General features: G+C 44.7%; 1 protein-coding gene across 2 annotated transcripts in view; it reads left to right on the forward strand.

Annotated features, from left to right (window-relative positions):
• FIP2 (potassium channel tetramerization domain-containing protein / pentapeptide repeat-containing protein) overlaps positions 1 to 17096 on the forward strand; it is a 54050-nt gene that overhangs the window by 7317 nt on the left and 29637 nt on the right. Inside the window, exons 5-6 of one of the 2 annotated variants that reach the window (XR_015187253.1) lie at positions 10106 to 10189; positions 10301 to 10343. Coding sequence is in view for 1 of the 2 variants with exons in the window: in XM_086506658.1 (XP_086362784.1) it covers positions 10106 to 10189; positions 10301 to 10347 (131 nt within the window). In the remaining variant the exon portion in view is untranslated. Of the gene's footprint in view, positions 1 to 10105; positions 10190 to 10300; positions 10348 to 17096 lie in introns of both variants that reach the window. The other variant, XM_086506658.1, reaches the window with a different exon arrangement.

A 17096-nucleotide genomic window follows, 5' to 3' on the forward strand; every position in this document is an offset into this window, starting at 1 on the left:
TGTCTGCAGGTGGAAAGATGACGAGAACTGCAACCGCGTGCCAATGTTCTCCCAAATAGCCTTCCAAAACAAACTCGTGAAGGGTCTCTGTCGGAGACAATTGTCTCAGGCATGCCATGTAATCTGAAGATCTAGGCAACAAACAGTCTCGCTAAGTGATCCGGCTTGATTGTTTTTTTCACTGGAATGAAATGAGCTTGCTTGCTAAATCTGTCAATAACAGTCCAGATGCCATCGTGCCCTCGGGAGATCCAAAATGAAATCCATTGCAATACTTTCCAAGAGGCGGGTGGGTATGGGTAAAAACTGTAACAATCCCTGTGCTTTATGCCTGTCAAACTTGACTTTTTGGCATACCAAGCAACTGCGTACAAAATCGTCCACGTCCTTCTTGAGTCTCGGCCAAAAGAAGTATCTCTCTACACCTTTCAAGGTGGTAGCAATGCCGCGGTGACCCGTAAAAGGTGGATAGTGGCATTCGCTTAAAACCTTTTCCCTCAACGGCTGTGTAACGCACAACATTTCTTCATCAAGTAGCTATCCCGAATGGAATATCCCGCTACTACCTCCCCATTCCGTATTCGAGTGAAAATATCTGCAAAATCTGTATTTGTGGCATACTGATCGATCATATCCTCGAAGTTCCTATGATGTATCGTGGAAATAGCCAGAACCAACGGCTTCCGGGACAAAACATTCGCCACCAAGTACATGGACAATTTGGAAGTGAAACTGTGACAAGATGTTCGCCCACCACATCTGCTTTTCCGATAGCTGCTTCTGTGACAAGAAGTAGCGTAAACTCTGGTGATCTATGAAGACCGTAAAATCGGCTCTGAGTAGGTAATGCCGCCACCGAGTAAGAGCATGGATAACTGCCAAAATCTGTTTCTCATATATCTGTGCTGTCAATTCCGGCCTTGAGATTAATCGGCTCTCGTAGGCAATGACATGGCCTTCTTGCATTAAGACCGGACCTAGACTACGACCACAAGCATCACAATATACTTCGAATGACTTTTGCAAATACGGCAAAGTCAAAACTGGTCTTGTAGTCAATTTCTCTTTCAATGTCTGAAAGGCAGTCACCTCTCTGGGTCCCCACGAGAAAGGGACTCCTTTCTGTGTCAAAATATGCAAAGGGGAAGCAACCTTTGCAAACTTTCTAATGAACCGCCGGTAGTACGAACATCATGGACATTCTTCAAATCGGACCAATCATGAATAGTCTCTATCTTGGCCGGATCCATCTGCACTCCTACTGCTGAGACGATGTGTCCCAAAAATTGCATCTCGGGTATAAAAAATTCACTTTTCTTTGCATCAATCACCAACTTGTGATCTCGTAATGCCTGAAAGACCTGCAGCAGACGTTCTCTATGTTCTATCTCATCCTTGGAGAAGACAATAATGTCATCAAAGAAAGTGCCCACAAAAGATCTGTACTCTCTGAAAATCTTGTCCTTCATTCGGTTAAAGGTCGTTGGAGCATTGGTAAGCCCAAAAGGCATCACCAAAAACTCGAATAAACCGAAGGTCGTTCGAAAAGCTGTCTTGTAGACATCTCTCGGCGCGATTCGGATTTGATGATATCCGCTCTTCAAATCGATTCTTTTGAAACAAGAGGATCCCTGTAGTCGGTCGAGAATATCATCGATCCTAGGAATCGGAATCTGTTCTTGATGGTGATTTTGTTGAGAGCTCTATAGTCGATGCACATTCTCCAAGATCCGTCTTTCTTCAAAACCAACAATTGGAGAGCAGTAAGGTGAAGTACTCGGCTAGATAAAACCCTTTTCCAAGAGGTCTTTCACTTGGTTCATAATCTCTTCATTCTGGGCTTGGTTCACATAGTAAGGTGGCCGGTTCGGTGGTGTGCTTCCAGGTATCAGATCAATGGTATGATCCTCAGGACGAGCTGGTGGCAACTCGCCTGGCAAGCCCTCAGAAAAGCAATCCACATGAGTGTGGAGAAAATCTTGGCGTTCTTTTTTCTAGGTCAAAACATATTCGACCTTCAATCATCATTCAATTCTCTCTAGAAAATCGAGGAAAGAAGCTAAATTTCATCAAGTACAATCTTTGTGCCCTTCATTTGTCAAAGTCGCTTTCTCAGCCTGAGAGTCAACCACGGCATTGTTCGTATAATACCAAGGGATTTCGAGGAGGACGGGACGATCTCCCAAGGGCATTACGTAGAAGTCCTCGTGCCCTAAACACCCCTGAACATTGCAAACAAAGTTTGCCAATGATCGGTGTAATGGCATCATCCCGTCCGGGTGCCACTAGAACTGCCTCCGCCTGTGGCCTCAGCCTGTCGGGCATAATCCCAAATCGAGCCGCCAATTCAAGTGAAAGAAGTTGGCCTTGGCTCCTCCATCAAAGAAAATGAGGGCTTCTTGTTCTTTCACTTTGCCCTAGGAGCGGCAAAGTTTGTACTTTCGTTCATCTGATTCGGTTCAGGCCCCGCGCAATGTGGTACCAGTTCTATTTTCATCTACCTTTTCTGCCACATTCCTCTGCTGCTCTAGAACTCTTTGGCCTATCTGCAGGCTGTTCTTGCTGTGCCTTTTTGGGGCACTTTGCGGAGATGTGCCCATGTTCCCCACATCCAAAACACTTCCCCTCTTTGAGATAGTTAACCCTTTCTCTAAGAGTTTGTCGGGGACGTATATCATTCTTTTCTTTGTTCTAGGAACTCTTTTCTCTTTCTACTTTCATTGTGAAAGGTCTGTTGGGTTCTCTGAGTCAAGATCTCATCCGTGGGGTAAGTCAAAGTTCCCGACTGTACCACAAAAACCCCGTTTCACATGACCCATGAATTCTTCAAAAGAATGTAACTTCTGTTCCAAGCAGTAGTCTCGGATCTCTGTAGGAAGTCCGCAGCAAAACCGCTCAATCTGTTCCTTAAACAAGACCTTCGTAAATGAAGAGGCTGGTAGAAAAGAGTTTCAAAATCTCTCACAATGAGCGTCCAAAGAATCTCCCTTGGTCATCCGAAGATGATTCCAAGCAGTTCGTATATCTCTTTCGTACTCTTGAGTCAGCCAAGAAGAAATAAAAAGCCTTTCAACCATTCAACCGGAGCTTCATTTCTCAGTAGAAGAGTGAACCACCATGTTCGAGCATCTCGGAAAGGATTCAAATCGAGTGTCCATCTATAAATTCTTTACTTTCTTGCTTTTATCTTCGAGAAAGTCATATTGGTTGGCTTTATAGAAACGTTTCTTCTTTGCATAAAACATGTGATCGTTGGAGTCCAAAGTATCTGAGGATGAGTCCTCGGTAGAATTGTCAGAAATTGGGCAAAATCTAGGCTTCTTTGCCTTTCTCTTGCCCTTTCCGAAGCTTTGCTTTTTTGCTTCGCTTGTCCATGTTTTTCAGCGAGTACAGGTTTTGCTTTTCTGCACTCGTTTGTCTTTTCGGCTTTACTCCCTATCTGAGAGGAGAAGCAATGGCCACACGCCGTCTCGAATAAATCTTATCAATCTGGTAATTCTTCATGTGTATCACCAATCTCGGGTCCTTGGAGTACTTAATCAATCTGTTCACACATGCCAATCTGCAGTTGACGTTTGTACTCCTTTTCTGGCAAACTTGTCTGATTTTTTTTTTGTCCAAATCTTCATTCTTTTCTTCAGTACCCATGCCGGATCTTCAACTTTTCTTTGCCTTCCCACTGAGAGGTGTCATCTCTGTCAGATTCTTCACGAGAACCCATGTGTAATCTTGGATTTTTAATGGCTTTATGCCTTGTAAGACAGAGCGATGAAGACGGGAGCGCGCCCGATGCGCGATGTATGAAGGGTGGGAGTGGCTAATAAGTCCGGGGTCGTGACGCGGAGATTCTTTCCCAAAAGCTGTGTGCACTGAAAAAAGAATCGGATCCTCCGTAGAAGAAGAATCTTTCTGCGCTCTGATACCATTGTAACAAACTTGGACACTCCAAGTCAAGATTCTACCGCGACACAACACAAATTCACTTCAAAACAGTTCACAATAAATTCGACGGAGTTCCGTGCCAAGAGGTATTGGCCCCAAAGACTTGCGCCCCTTTCGGTATTTCTTTTTATATTAATCTTCGAGCAAAGTACAACTCTTGCGGGGGTGCTCGCTCTCAGACTCTGCGTCCAGATGCTCTGCAGAGGGAGCCTCCCTTGGGTTTATTATAAATGTTACAAAGGATGCTAAAAGCAGAGCCCCAAAAGCTTCTTAAAAATCAACTTAAAAATAAAGCAACTTTTCCCAAAAGCTTCACTAAGCAATTGCGTAGGATTTCTCTTGCTTTTTCCCACACAAATCCAGCGCAAATCACGGGTTTCCGTACAACATGCCACGTCAGCATGCTTTCGCAAATCACGTCTCAAATCTTGGGTTCTTCTGTACGGTGCCACATCAGCATATCTGCTGGTTTTCTGGGCTGCAGCTGGGGTGTGTGTGTGTACCACCGCAAGGACCAGCCACGTCACCAGTTTGTGACATCTCACTCATGGACCAATCCTCATCATACCTGATCTTCGAAAGTTATTTGAAGTACAGTGTGATGCTTCAGGCGATTGCATTGGTCCAGTTTTTAATCAAGAAGGCCACGCAATAGCTCATAAAAGTAGACGACTTTGTGATGCGGACCTTCATGCTTCCATCTATGAGAAGGAACTCATGGTAGTTATTCATGCTCTTTGAGTTTGGAAGCACTATCTTCTGGCAGCAAATTTTATAATCAAGATGGATCTTCGATATTTTCTCATCCAACATAAGTTGTCTAAGAAACAAATGAGATGGGCTAATTTACTCTCCATGTTTCACTGCTAAATACTACACACTTTGGGAAGCAAGAACGTAGTTGCTATTGCTCTTTCTTGATAGCCCCAGTAAATTCTATAACGCTACATGAGATGTATCTCGGCAACTTCGACTTCAGTGACATATAGCAACAACTACAATGACATATAGCAACAGCTACAAACTGGTACTGAAACTTTTCCCTACTCTATTAAGGATGGTTATCTTTATTTTCACTAGACTCTTTGAGTGGCACGACCACTTAGAACAAAGGTGATGGATGAAGCCCATGCTTCTCCTTACGTAGGACATAGAGGCATAATGTCCACAACACAAGCCTTAGAAAGATACTTTTATGGCCAACACTACGAGCTGACGTACATAAATACGTTAGAATGTGTACCATGCCAAAAAGCTAAGTATGATCCCCTTAAAACTCATGGCTTACTTCAACCCCTACCCTCAGGTACCCTGGGAAAGTATTGCCATGGATCTTATAATGGATATACCATGAACTCCAAATGGAAAAGATGCAATTTGGACCAGTATAGACAATTTCATTAAGCAAGGGTACTTTTACGGTTTGAAAAGGCAAGGTTAAAGAAGATGAAGGGCAAGGAAAGGTTGTTTCCGAAGCTCAGCATGCGTTACTATGGGCCTTTTAAGTTTTCAGGTACTTGAGAAGATGAGCGATGTTGCTTATAAGCTGAAATTGCCTGATACTTGGAAGATTCATAATGCATTTCACGGGAGTCTTTTAAGACCCTTCGTGGGTGATGTGCTAGAAGATCTGCAAGATGAGGATCAACTAGAAAGACCCTTCGTGGGTGATGTGCTAGAAGATCTGCAAGATGAGGATCAACTAGAAGTTGAGGAACTTGATGAGATCGTGGTACCTGAGCAGGTTTTGGCACATAAGGAAAGAAAAGTTAAGGGAAAAGTTGCATGATGGTGTTTGGTGAAGTTCAAGAACTATCCACCTATGGATGCAAAGTGGATGGAAGAGTGTGAACTCCTAGAGTCACCAAATGTATTGCAGCTTTACCTGGAGGCCTTTGGGTCACAGCCTACGTATGCCCCAACTCGACGTGCTCAAAGGAGGCGTAATGATGGAGCTAGCATATCAAATGTACATACGGATTCAAGGCAATAGAAGTGGACACTGCTCTACAAATGCTAAAGGTATTATGCTCTTCTATCGTAGATGAAATGACAAAAGTAAGTCATTTGTATCTATGTTTCATGACCTTTCCTGCGGATACAAAAGAGTGCTAATCACACTAAATCATCTATGGCATGTATATCTGGCATGCAATCGAGGACGTTTGCGATTTCAAGAGGGGGGTATGGCACGAGGCTGTGGCAACCACTAACCTTAGTTGTTGGTTTCTTTCCCTTTGAAACGAACGAGGAGGATGGATCTCCCGGCCACACGGACCGCCTACAGATGCGCGTCGGACGAACCACCCGACCATAGCCACCATCCCGCAGCTTCCCTTGTGCTGGGCCAGCATCCGAGGACGTAGGCGTGCACCTGTAAGACCAGCCGTCCCATACCACCCGGCCTCACCTCCTCGAGGTGACCTCGCGCACTCCTAGCCTCACGGGCTAACCACTCATAGTCACAAGGGACGCATTCCGGGACGGGGGACGGGGCTGAAATGGATTTTTAGTGTAAAAAAGAGAGCGGGACGGCAAGTGGGGACGGGAAGCCCGAAAAAGGGCGTCCCCTGTTACTATGTTTAAACCACTGGCACTCTGCGAGTGGGGTCAATCCCTGCAAATGAGGCCTTGGCCTCCCTTTTATAATAATGGCCGGCCACACTGGCCGTGTCCACACTACGTCCACCCGGACAGTGGACGCCCATCCCGATGGCATCTGGGCTAGATCCCCTCTCTTGTGAGCGGGACATAACATACTTCCCCCCTTAAGAACCATTGATGTCCTCATCAATGAAGTGGGGATACTGAGCCTTCAAAGCTCTAACAGGTTCCCAAGTAGCAAACCTTTCAGATTGACCCTTCCATTTAATTAAGTACTCGTCATAAGCCTTTTGGCGCGAATGACGGGTACGATGATCTAAAACTGCTTCTGGTTCTCGAGGAATATACTCAGTTTGCATATCTTGCCATACATTTTCCTCGATAGGCACAACAACGTCGGCTTCGCCCAATTTCTCTTTAAGGCGGCTGAGATGACCATGTACAATTTTGGGGGGTTTATGCGTGTTTGCCAAGGCTCTTAAGAGCCTTCTGAAGAACAGGTACCAGATTAGCTAACTGCTAATCCCCCACAGGTACGCATAGTTCCATCGTAAAGGATTGCGAAAACGGAGAGATTTCTCGCGTGAAAACTCGTTCATTTCAAAGGGGAATTGTGCCATTGCGTGCGGGGAGCACCTAAGGAACGCGTGGACGTGCTCGCTCCGCCCAAAACGATCCAAAACAAAAAATTACAGCATGCTGTATTTTTCTGCAGGTTTAGGGTTTCGCACCTAAACTGCAGGACATCACCAGGGGAGCCTTGGGAAAGCCTTGGGATGCTTAACTAGGGCTTTGGGCACCTGACAGTGACAAAACAGGGAATTACAGCACGCTGAAATTGACTTGCAGCTCACTGGAAAGCTTTCAAATCGCAAGGGAAAGTGTCCTTGACGTGTACTTTTGACCTACAGGGGTTTTTGCACCGCTATGTTGGCATAATTGGGTCAAAAACCCGCAATTACAGCTATGGATAGGTTTGGACAGCTTGGTGAGAGTTAGGTATGAGTGTTCGGATTGTCTATTTGCAATAAGAGTAAAGAAATACCGAAAGGGGTGCCAGTTTTTGGGCCTACAAGGTGTCACTGTCAGCTTGGTAGCTCTCTAGTTACTTGGCCGCGGTTTGTTTGAAGTGTTAATTCCAGTCATAGGTTTATTCGTTAAGTTCCTCTGTGTCGTAAAGTTCAAGTAAAGAATCGGGTGAAAGTTAAAGTCTACCACCCTACGGGCCTCGGTGTGTCGATAGAGCTGCTAAGGGGCTAGAGCATAGAAACAAGGGACTCGGGGACGTGGCCCTTTTTGGTAGGGACGGAACGGGGGACGCCGGACGGGACCGCGGGACGCGACGGGGACGGGTCCCTCACATGGAACACAGAGGGGACGCGTCCCAGGACGCGGACAAGGGACCCCACACCTTTTTTCTCAGCTTTTCAGAGTCTTGAGCTATATGCCAATGTTTCCCACTAGACTCTACTAATCCACTCTTCACTTGTACATCCTTACTTTTTCCCCTTTGAGTATGATGATTGATCATCATGTCAACATGTGTAGCGTGTGCTCACCACGTTCTTACCACGTGTTATATTTTGGTATTTATGAGTGCAAACCCCACTTTTTCTTTGCAATCTTGTGCTCTTAGTGTTGTCTAGTATAGAACAAGTGTTTTTTAACACGCGTCCCCTGACCCATCCCCCGTCCCTTGTTTTGCCACGTCCCCGTCCCTTGTTTTGCCCCGTCCCCGGGACCCGTCACGTCCCGAGACCCGTCCCCATCCCCATGTGACTATGGCCTAGAGCTTGAGTGTGGTGATCACACAAGACGTCTCACAAAATGAGACGTGAGTCCTATTTATAGGGGTTCTTACTTAACCTCTATTCAACTAAGGGTGCGTTCACACATAGGGTCGGTTCATAGTGCACACTGGCCGGACTTAGCTCAGGTGCCCATCCTAATGTCTGGGGATGTAACACATGTGCCAGGAAGCACCACTATTAAGAATTCAAGCTCTACCATCTTGAACCACAAAAGTTGTCTCAACCTCTGATGTCCCTAGAGAATCTACCGCCGCCGTAGAAGTCGAAACATTGCCAACTTATTTTGGACCACTTCTGCCAATAATGGCCTTTGTCCCACAATGATTGCAATGCCAATCCGCTTTCAAAGCCTCTTTTTCAACATCGCTCTTCTTTCAATTGTTGTTACTTTTCTTCTTACCCTTTTGTTTCTTGTTGTAGTTGTTGGAAGAACCGGACCAAGGCTTCAAAGCGTGGCGAAAAACCGACCAAGTTGCTTTTTTGGCATCTAACGACATTAACAAAGTAGCTTAGGAATAAGAGAATACATTGTTGCAGTCTGTGCTAGCCAAAACCAAGCACTGGACATGTGCGAGCATGTGCATGCGTAAAACCTGTGTTTTAGCATTGTGTAGCTGTCATGAATTGGGGACAATTTATAAGGATTTTACTCTTTCAAGTGAGATGTTGAAACTTGAGGTCAGATTCATCAGTATAGACGACAAGATTTGGGGGATATTCATTGCAGAGAAGCAAGAAAAAGCAATCTTCATGTGCGTTTGGTGCAGCCAGTAATCAGCCATCAGATCTGCAGATTTCAGTCCATAGATGGAGAAGAAAAGAAGCTGGAAGCAGCCCTAGAAGCGTATTAAATCAAATCTGTCCGATAGATCTGTGTTTTCAACTCTGCAGCCATCATTGTCAGCCAAGAAATCCGTAGGTCTAGCCTCTCTGATCAAGTAGGCAGCAGCCCCAAGAGGAGCCTCTTGCGAGGAATCGTTTGAAGGCTGAAGCCACTACTGGACAACAAAGAGAGCAGACAGCCAATGCATTCGGTGAGATCTCCATCAAAGGTACCATCACCTTTACATGAGCATCAAGGTACGGATACCATTCCAGAGGCAGGAAATCACCATTAACACAAAGGTACGTCTGTAAATGCAAAGAACTAAGTAGTGGCCCAAATGAGCAAGGTGTGATTGTTTTAGTGTAATAGCTGATCTATGTATCAGATGGGCCTAACAAGAACATACATACATAGCCAGAGTAGAGTGAAGAGCGCACGCAAGACAGCTTGAGGATCTAAGTAGATGTTGGTCTAATTTTTTGGATCTAAGTAGATGTTTGTCTCAAGTCGTCGGCTGCTGCCAGGAACGGCTAGGCAAGGGTGTCAGGCATTACAGAAAGAAAATGATGTGAAAGAATGCTTGACAACCTTAATTTTATTATGGTTCCTGGACTTTGAGAGTGTTCCAAATTCCTTCACCCTTACAAGAGTAGTGAAAGGAGAGATGAGGGAGAGAGAAAGAGAAAGAAGAAAGTGCACTACCATGGGGTGCCAATCAATCCTGTCACGGGGCCCCCACGGCATTGTTGGAGTGGTATTTTGCTTATGTATCGCATAAAGGGAATGTACAATTTAGTTTTAAAATCTTCCAAAGTGCAAAAAAAGTTTACATTGCTAATGAATGAAGCAGCAAAACTTGCAAATCAGTAGGTTTAATGTTATAAGCACCTTCATTTTGAGATACTTCACACTTTCTTTTCAGCATTTGGTTCAAGCAGATTTCAGCTGTGCTAGATTAATCAATACATTCTTCTCAAGAGCCAACCTTCGATTAGCAGATTTCAGTGTAAGCATTCACGGGCTTGTGAATGGTGAATTATGCATTTTTATGTATGTAAGAGTTAGAAATTAAAAGGGTCATGCTTGTTTTGTTGTCATGTACGATCTACTGATGCAGTTTGCAGAAGCTGATGGATCCAACTTCCACAATGCAATCCTTCGTGAGTAAGACTGCTTCAGCATACATTGTTGTTCTTTATTCTCAAAAAGTTATTTTGTGACAAGTTGCATTAGTGATGCTAAGCAGCAATACGCAAGGCATTTTGTAAACTGATAATTAGAGATGACTGGATAGTTTTAAATCTCTCTCTCTCTCTCTCTCTCTCTCTCTCTCTCTCTCTCTCTCTCAGAAACATAGTGTTCCGATAGGATCTCTGACAGGTATGTATTAGACAGACTTGGATCACATCTCCCCTTCAGCCGAAGATGTCACACTACAAAGATCATTTCCTAACCATACTCGAGGATGGGTTCATATAGCGACCACGCTATATGGATACCTACATGTCACACTAGCTCACGGGTGGCAATTGTCACAAAGTGATGACGTGGCGGATAGCAAAAACCCTAATTTCTGCCAAAAACCCAAAATTCCTGCAAACCCTAATTTCTGCCAGAAACCCTAATTTCCGAAAATCGCGGAGGCAGGGTTTTTTTTAATAATAATTTTACTTAATGATGAGCAACGCAATTCCTAGCTTTTTGCTACGCAAGGATTTTGGATGAGAGAAAGAGTTGAATTGCTTTATTTTAACTCTCATTGAGAGAGAGAGAGAGAGAGAGAGAATTTGCTTTCAAGCTTTTGGGCATCCCTTGTAACCTTTAAATTAGTGGTGAGGGCCTCACTTCTCAGAGCATCTGGACGCAGAGTCTTGAGAGTGAACCCCGAGCCATTCTCTTGTACTTTGAACTGATTAATACAAAAGAAATACCGGAAGGGGCGCCAGTCTTTGGGGCCAATATCTCTAGGCACGGAACTCCGCCGGGCCAGTGCAAATCTGTTGTGATCTGTGAATTGTTTGAAGTGGTTATTTGGTGCTGTCGCGACTGATTCTTGACTTGGAGTGTCCAAGTCTGTTGCAATGGTATCAGAGCACGGCCGATTTCTCTTCTACGGGAAATCCGATCCCCAATTTTTTTTCCGCGGCACTTATGGCTTCAGGCAAGGATCAGTCGACTCCCTCTGCATCTGGAGATGCGGGCAGGGATCACAACGAAGATTCTGACAGAGTATGGCCCGCCTTGGCCTACTCAGGCGGAGCAAAGAGAGATGAAGCGTCGTCAATTGATCAGCGATGCAACAAAGATGATGCTCAGTTTTGCGAAGGATCCGAAATTGGCAAAATATATGAGCGAGACTTCTTTTCAGGAAGTGCATGAACAGTGGCAGAAAACCACACCACCACCATTGAAACCCGCTCTCAAGAAAACTTCTGATCACAAACAGTATTCAGAGAAGGAATTACAAGAGGTGGTTGATGCACGAATTGCGCAGCTTTTTGACGCGCAAAAGAAAGCCAAAAAGCACGGCAAAAAGCAGAAGAAAGGCACTGACTTCCCGGGATATTTCGGTCGTCAGTCGACATTCGACAAGGCAAAGAAACAGAAGATGCGTGTTCGATTTGAAGGAGTACCCAGTTCTTCTTCTTCTTCTTCTTCTTCTTCTTCTTCTGCCAGTTCTTCTAGCTCTTCAGATTCGAGCGAAGAAGACAGAAAAGGTAAAAAGCGAAGCAAGAAACAAAGCTTCGGAAAGGGAAAGAAAAAGGCAAAGAAGGCTAAATCTCGCCCAGAGACTGACTGTTCTACTGAGGACTCGTCTACAGACAGCTCAGATTCTGATGATGGAAACTTCTATGCGAACAAGAAGAATTTTTACAAAGCCAACCAGTATGACTTTCTCGAAGATAAAAGCAAGAAAGTCCGAGAGTTTAAGGAAGGTGGCCACTCGATCAAGTTTGATACTTTTTCAGGATACTCAGATGCTTCGAAGGCTTTGTCTTTTATACAGCAGTTTGACATTGCTTTCGCGGGAGGACGCTATTCAGAGCACTCCAAGATTCGAAGAGCTACCTCTTACCTTAAGGGGAATGCTCGTACTCGGTGGTCCACGCTTCTTTTAAACAAGACTGTGCCAGTTAAATGGCTGAAATTTAAAAAGCTTTTTTTTTCTTCTTGGTTGACCCAAGAATATGAACGAGATATACGAGCTGCTTGGAACCATCTTCGGATGACCAAGAAAGATACAATCAATGCTTATTGTGAAAGATTCTGGAGCTCTTTTCTACCCGCCTCTTCATTCAAGAAGATCTCGTTCAGAGAACAGATGGGAGCGGTTCACCTTGGGTCTACCTACAGAGATCCGAGATCACTGCTTGGAACAGAAGTCAGCTCCTATTCAGGAGTTGATGAGGCATGCGAAGCGGGGCTTTGCCATTCACTCTGGCAGTCTGACCTACCCCATAGATGAGGCCATGACACAACGAGCCGAACAGACTTCTGGGAGTGAAAGTAGAAAGAAAAAGAGCAACCCATAGGAAAAGGATGCACGACCCAAGCTTACTCCTGAGGAGAGAGCTCGCTTCATAAGAGAGGGGAAGTGCTTTGGATGCGGGGAACATGGACATATCTCCGTGAAGTGCCCTAAAAGGCACAGAAAGGACATAATGATAAAGACGATGACAGGCCTGAGAGTTCGAGAGCAGCTGAGGAACGTGGCAGAAAAGGCAGATAGAAAAGCAGAACTAGTACCACATGGCGTGGAACCTACACCGAATCTAATGAATGAAAGTACAAACTTTGCCGCTTTTGGGGCAAAGTGAAGGATCAGGAAGCTCTTTTGAAGGAGCTAAGGCAAACTTCTTTTCACTTGGAATTGGCGGCTCGATTTGGAAATTATGCCCGATAGACTGACGCCGCAGGCGGAGGTAGTTCGACTGGCACCTGGATGGGATGTTGCCATTACACCGAGCATTGGCAAACTTCGTTTTCAATGGCAGGGGTGTTCAGGGCACGCGAGTGACGTTCTACTCAGGATCCCTTGGTTCCACAAGAACTACGCCGTGGTTGACTATCGGGCCAAGAAAGCGACTTTGACAAATGAAGGGCTCAGAGATTGTACTTGATGAACTTCAGTTTTCTTTACTCGTTCTTATGGGAGAGACCTGAACGATGGATAAAGGTTGAATATGTTTTGACTTGAACAAAAGAACGCCAAGATTTTTCTCCACACTCATGCCGATTGCTTCTTAGAGGGCCTGAAGATCATACCATTGACCTGATACGTGGAAGCACGCCACCGAACCGGCCACCTTACCGTGTGAGCCGAGTACAGAATGAAAAGATTATGAACCGAGTGAAAGACCTCTTGGAAAAGGGTCTTGTCCAGCATAGTACTTCACCGTATTGCTCTCCACTGTTGTTGGATTTGAAGAAAGACGGATCTTGGAGAATGTGCATCGATTATAGAGCTCTCAACAAAATCACCATCAAGAACAGATTTCCGATTCCTAGGATCAATGATATACTCGACAGGTTACAGGGATTCTCGTGCTTTAGCAAGATTGACTTGAAGAGTGGACATCATCAGATCCGAATCGCGCCGGGAGACGTCTACAAGACAGCCTTTCGGACGACTTTTGGGTTATTCGAGTTTTTGGTGATGCCTTTTAGCTTAACCAATGCTCCTGCGACATTTAACTGGATGATGGACATGATTTTTCAAGAGTACAGGCTATTTGTTGGAACTTTCTTTGATGATATCATTGTTTTCTCCAAGAATGAAGCAGAGATCATTTTTTTTGGGACACTTTGTCTCAGAAATAGGAGTGCAAATGGATCCGGCCAAGATAGACACTATTCGTGATTGGCCCAATTTGAAGAATGTCCATGGAGTTGGAAGCTTCTTTGGACTGTGTTCGTACTACAGACGGTTCATTCGAAAGCTTGCAGAGGTTGCTTCCCCTTTGCATATCTTGATACAGAAAGGAGTCCCTTTCTCGTGGGGATCCACAGAGGTGACTGCCTTTCAGACATTGAAAGAGAAATTGACTACAGGACCAGATTTGACTTTGCCGGACTTGCAGAAGTCATTTGAAGTATTTTGTGATGCTTATGGTCGTAGTCTAGGTGCGGTCTTGATGCAAGAAGGCCATGTCATTGCTTACGAGAGCCGATTGTTCTCTAGGCTGGAGATGACAGCACATATTTATGAGAAAGAGCTTTTGGTGATTATCCATGCTCTTACTCTGTGGCGGCATTACCTACTTGGAGCAGATTTTACTGTCTTTACAGACCATCAGAGTTTGTGCTACTTCTTGTCACAGAAGCAGCTTTCGGAAAAGCAAATGCGGTGGGCGAACATCTTGTCACAGTTTCACTTCCAGATTGTCCATGTGCAGGGACAGAAGAATGTGGTGGTAGATGCTTTGTCTCGGAAGCAGTTGGTTCTGGCTATTTCCGCGATACATCATAAGAGCTTTGAGGATATGGTCGATCAGTATGCCACAGATCAGATTTTGCAGATATTTTCACACAGATACGGGATGGGGAGACAGTAGCTGGATACTCCCTTCGGGAAGGCTACTTGATGAGAAAGACTATGTTGTGCATTACACAGCCGTTGTGGGAAAAGGTTATGACTGAATGCCACTGTCCACCTTTTACGGGTCACCGCGGCATTGCTACCACCATGAAGGGGTAGAGAGATACTTCTTTTGGCCAAGACTCAAAAAGGATGTGGAAGAGTTTGTGCACAGTATGCCAAAAGGTCAAGTTTGACAGGCATAAGGCACATGAAGTGTTACAGTCTTTACCCATACCCACCCGCCCCTGGGAAAATATTGAAATGGATTTCATTTTTGATCTCCCGAGAACAGAGAATGATCACGATGATTTTCCGATTACATGGCATGTCTGAGACGATTGTCTCCGACAAAGACCCCAGATTTATGAGTTTGTTTTGGAAGGCAATTTGGGAGAACATTGGCACGCAGTTGCAGTTCTCGTCATCGTTCCACTTGCAGACTGACGGGCAATCTGAGATTGCCAATTCAGTGGTTTTAGATTTATTGAAGTCTTGTATCTCGGATCAGAAGACTCAATGGGAAAAGAACTTACCTTTGGTGGAATTTGCCTACAATAACACGATACACTCTTCGACGAGGAAGACGCCATTTGAGATTGTTGAAAGTGCTGCGAAGGTTCCATCCTTCCTGTGCACGAAAGATTAGATATTTGAAGCGGATGAATATTCGCGAGATTTAGATACGGCTTTTGCCAAGGTTCGCGAGACTTTGCAAAAGTCTCAAGAACGATAGAAAAAGGCAGCGAATCGCCATCCTCGCGACTTGAAATTGAAGGAGATGATTGGGTGCTCTTACGTTTTGAGAAGGCACGCCTAAGAAAGAAAAAGGGAAAGGAGAGGCTTTTTCCAAAGCTTAGTATGCGATACTACGAACCTTTCCAGATTACTGAAAAGATAAATGATGTCTCCTTTCGATTGAAACTTCCAAATACTTGGAGGATTCACAGTGCATTGCATGTGAGTCTCTTGAAACTTGTTAAGGGTGATGTGCGTGATGATGGGGAGCCTGATGAGCAACCCGCAGTGGAAGAAAACGAGGAGACCCTTGTTCCTGAACAGATTTTGGCACATACGGATACGAAGAAAGGTAAAGTCCGAAGGCGGTTCTTGGTTAAGTTCAAGAACTTTCCTGCATTTGATGCGAAGTGGATGGAGGAGGAGGACCTAGCAGATACTCCTCGGATTGTAAAACTTTACCTCGATGTTTTGGTTTAGCATAGTCTACTCCAAACGGAACCCAGAATTCAGCTTGGCCGGAGATCTGGTGCAGTGGGATGCACAAGAGGGGAGTTACTCCACTCCTTTGTCAACAGATGCCTTGATTTTGATACTAAAGTCACTGATGTCTCTTTGAGCTTCAGGGATACTGAGAGCTGACAGTATTCTACTGGATGACTTTATGAAATGGAATTCCTGATAATGATACTGATTTGTTCTTGACTTCTTTTGAGTGCAGGAACTGATAGACGAAATGACTGTAGCATTTTGGTCTGATTGATCTCGAATAGACATGGTTGCAATAGGGGTTAGTCAATCGGACATCGATGAGGTCCCGATTGGACCTAGATGTGATTGCTAGCTACATTGCCAATAAATCTTGGTCTAAGATCCGAATGAATGTTGAATGTCATGTGATTTCCTGTGATGTGACTGTCGATTTTGTACATGTGCTAGATCTGTGTTCGTAGTACGTAGGTACTAACAGTCAGTGTCTGCTAAGACGGTTTATGGCTTTTGTCGGTTTTGCAGGCGTAATCGTGGTTGATTACAATGCTTTCAAGAGGGGGGTATGTCACAAAGTGATGACGTGGCGGACAACGAAAACCCTAATTTATGCCAGAAACCCTAAAATTCCTGCAAACCCTAATTTTTGAAAATCGCGGAGGCGGGGATTTTTGTTTTTCTAATTTTATTTTATGATGAGCGACGCAAATCCCAGCTTTTTGCTACGCAAGGATTTTGGATGAGAGAAAGAGTTGAATTGCTTTATTTTAACTCTCATTGAGAGAGAGAGAGAGAGAGAGAATTTGCTTTTGCTTTCAAGCTTTTGGGGCTCTGCTTTTGGGCATCCCTTGTAACCTTTAAACCAGTGGTGAGGGCCTCACTTCTCAGAGCATCTGGACGCACTGTCTGAGAGTGAACCCCGAGCCATTCTCTTGTACTTTGAACTGATTAATACAAAAAGAAATACCGAAAGGGGCGCCAATCTTTGGGGCCAATATCTCTAGGCACGGAACTCCGCCGGGCCAGTGCAAATCTATTGTGATCTGTGAATTGTTTGAAGTGGTTATTTGGTGCTGTCGCAATTGATTCTTGACTTGGAGTGTCCAAG

This window comes from Adiantum capillus-veneris, chromosome 30, assembly GCF_014529385.1.
Source record: "Adiantum capillus-veneris isolate H3 chromosome 30, ASM1452938v2, whole genome shotgun sequence".
NCBI classification, from domain to species: domain Eukaryota; kingdom Viridiplantae; phylum Streptophyta; class Polypodiopsida; order Polypodiales; family Pteridaceae; genus Adiantum; species Adiantum capillus-veneris.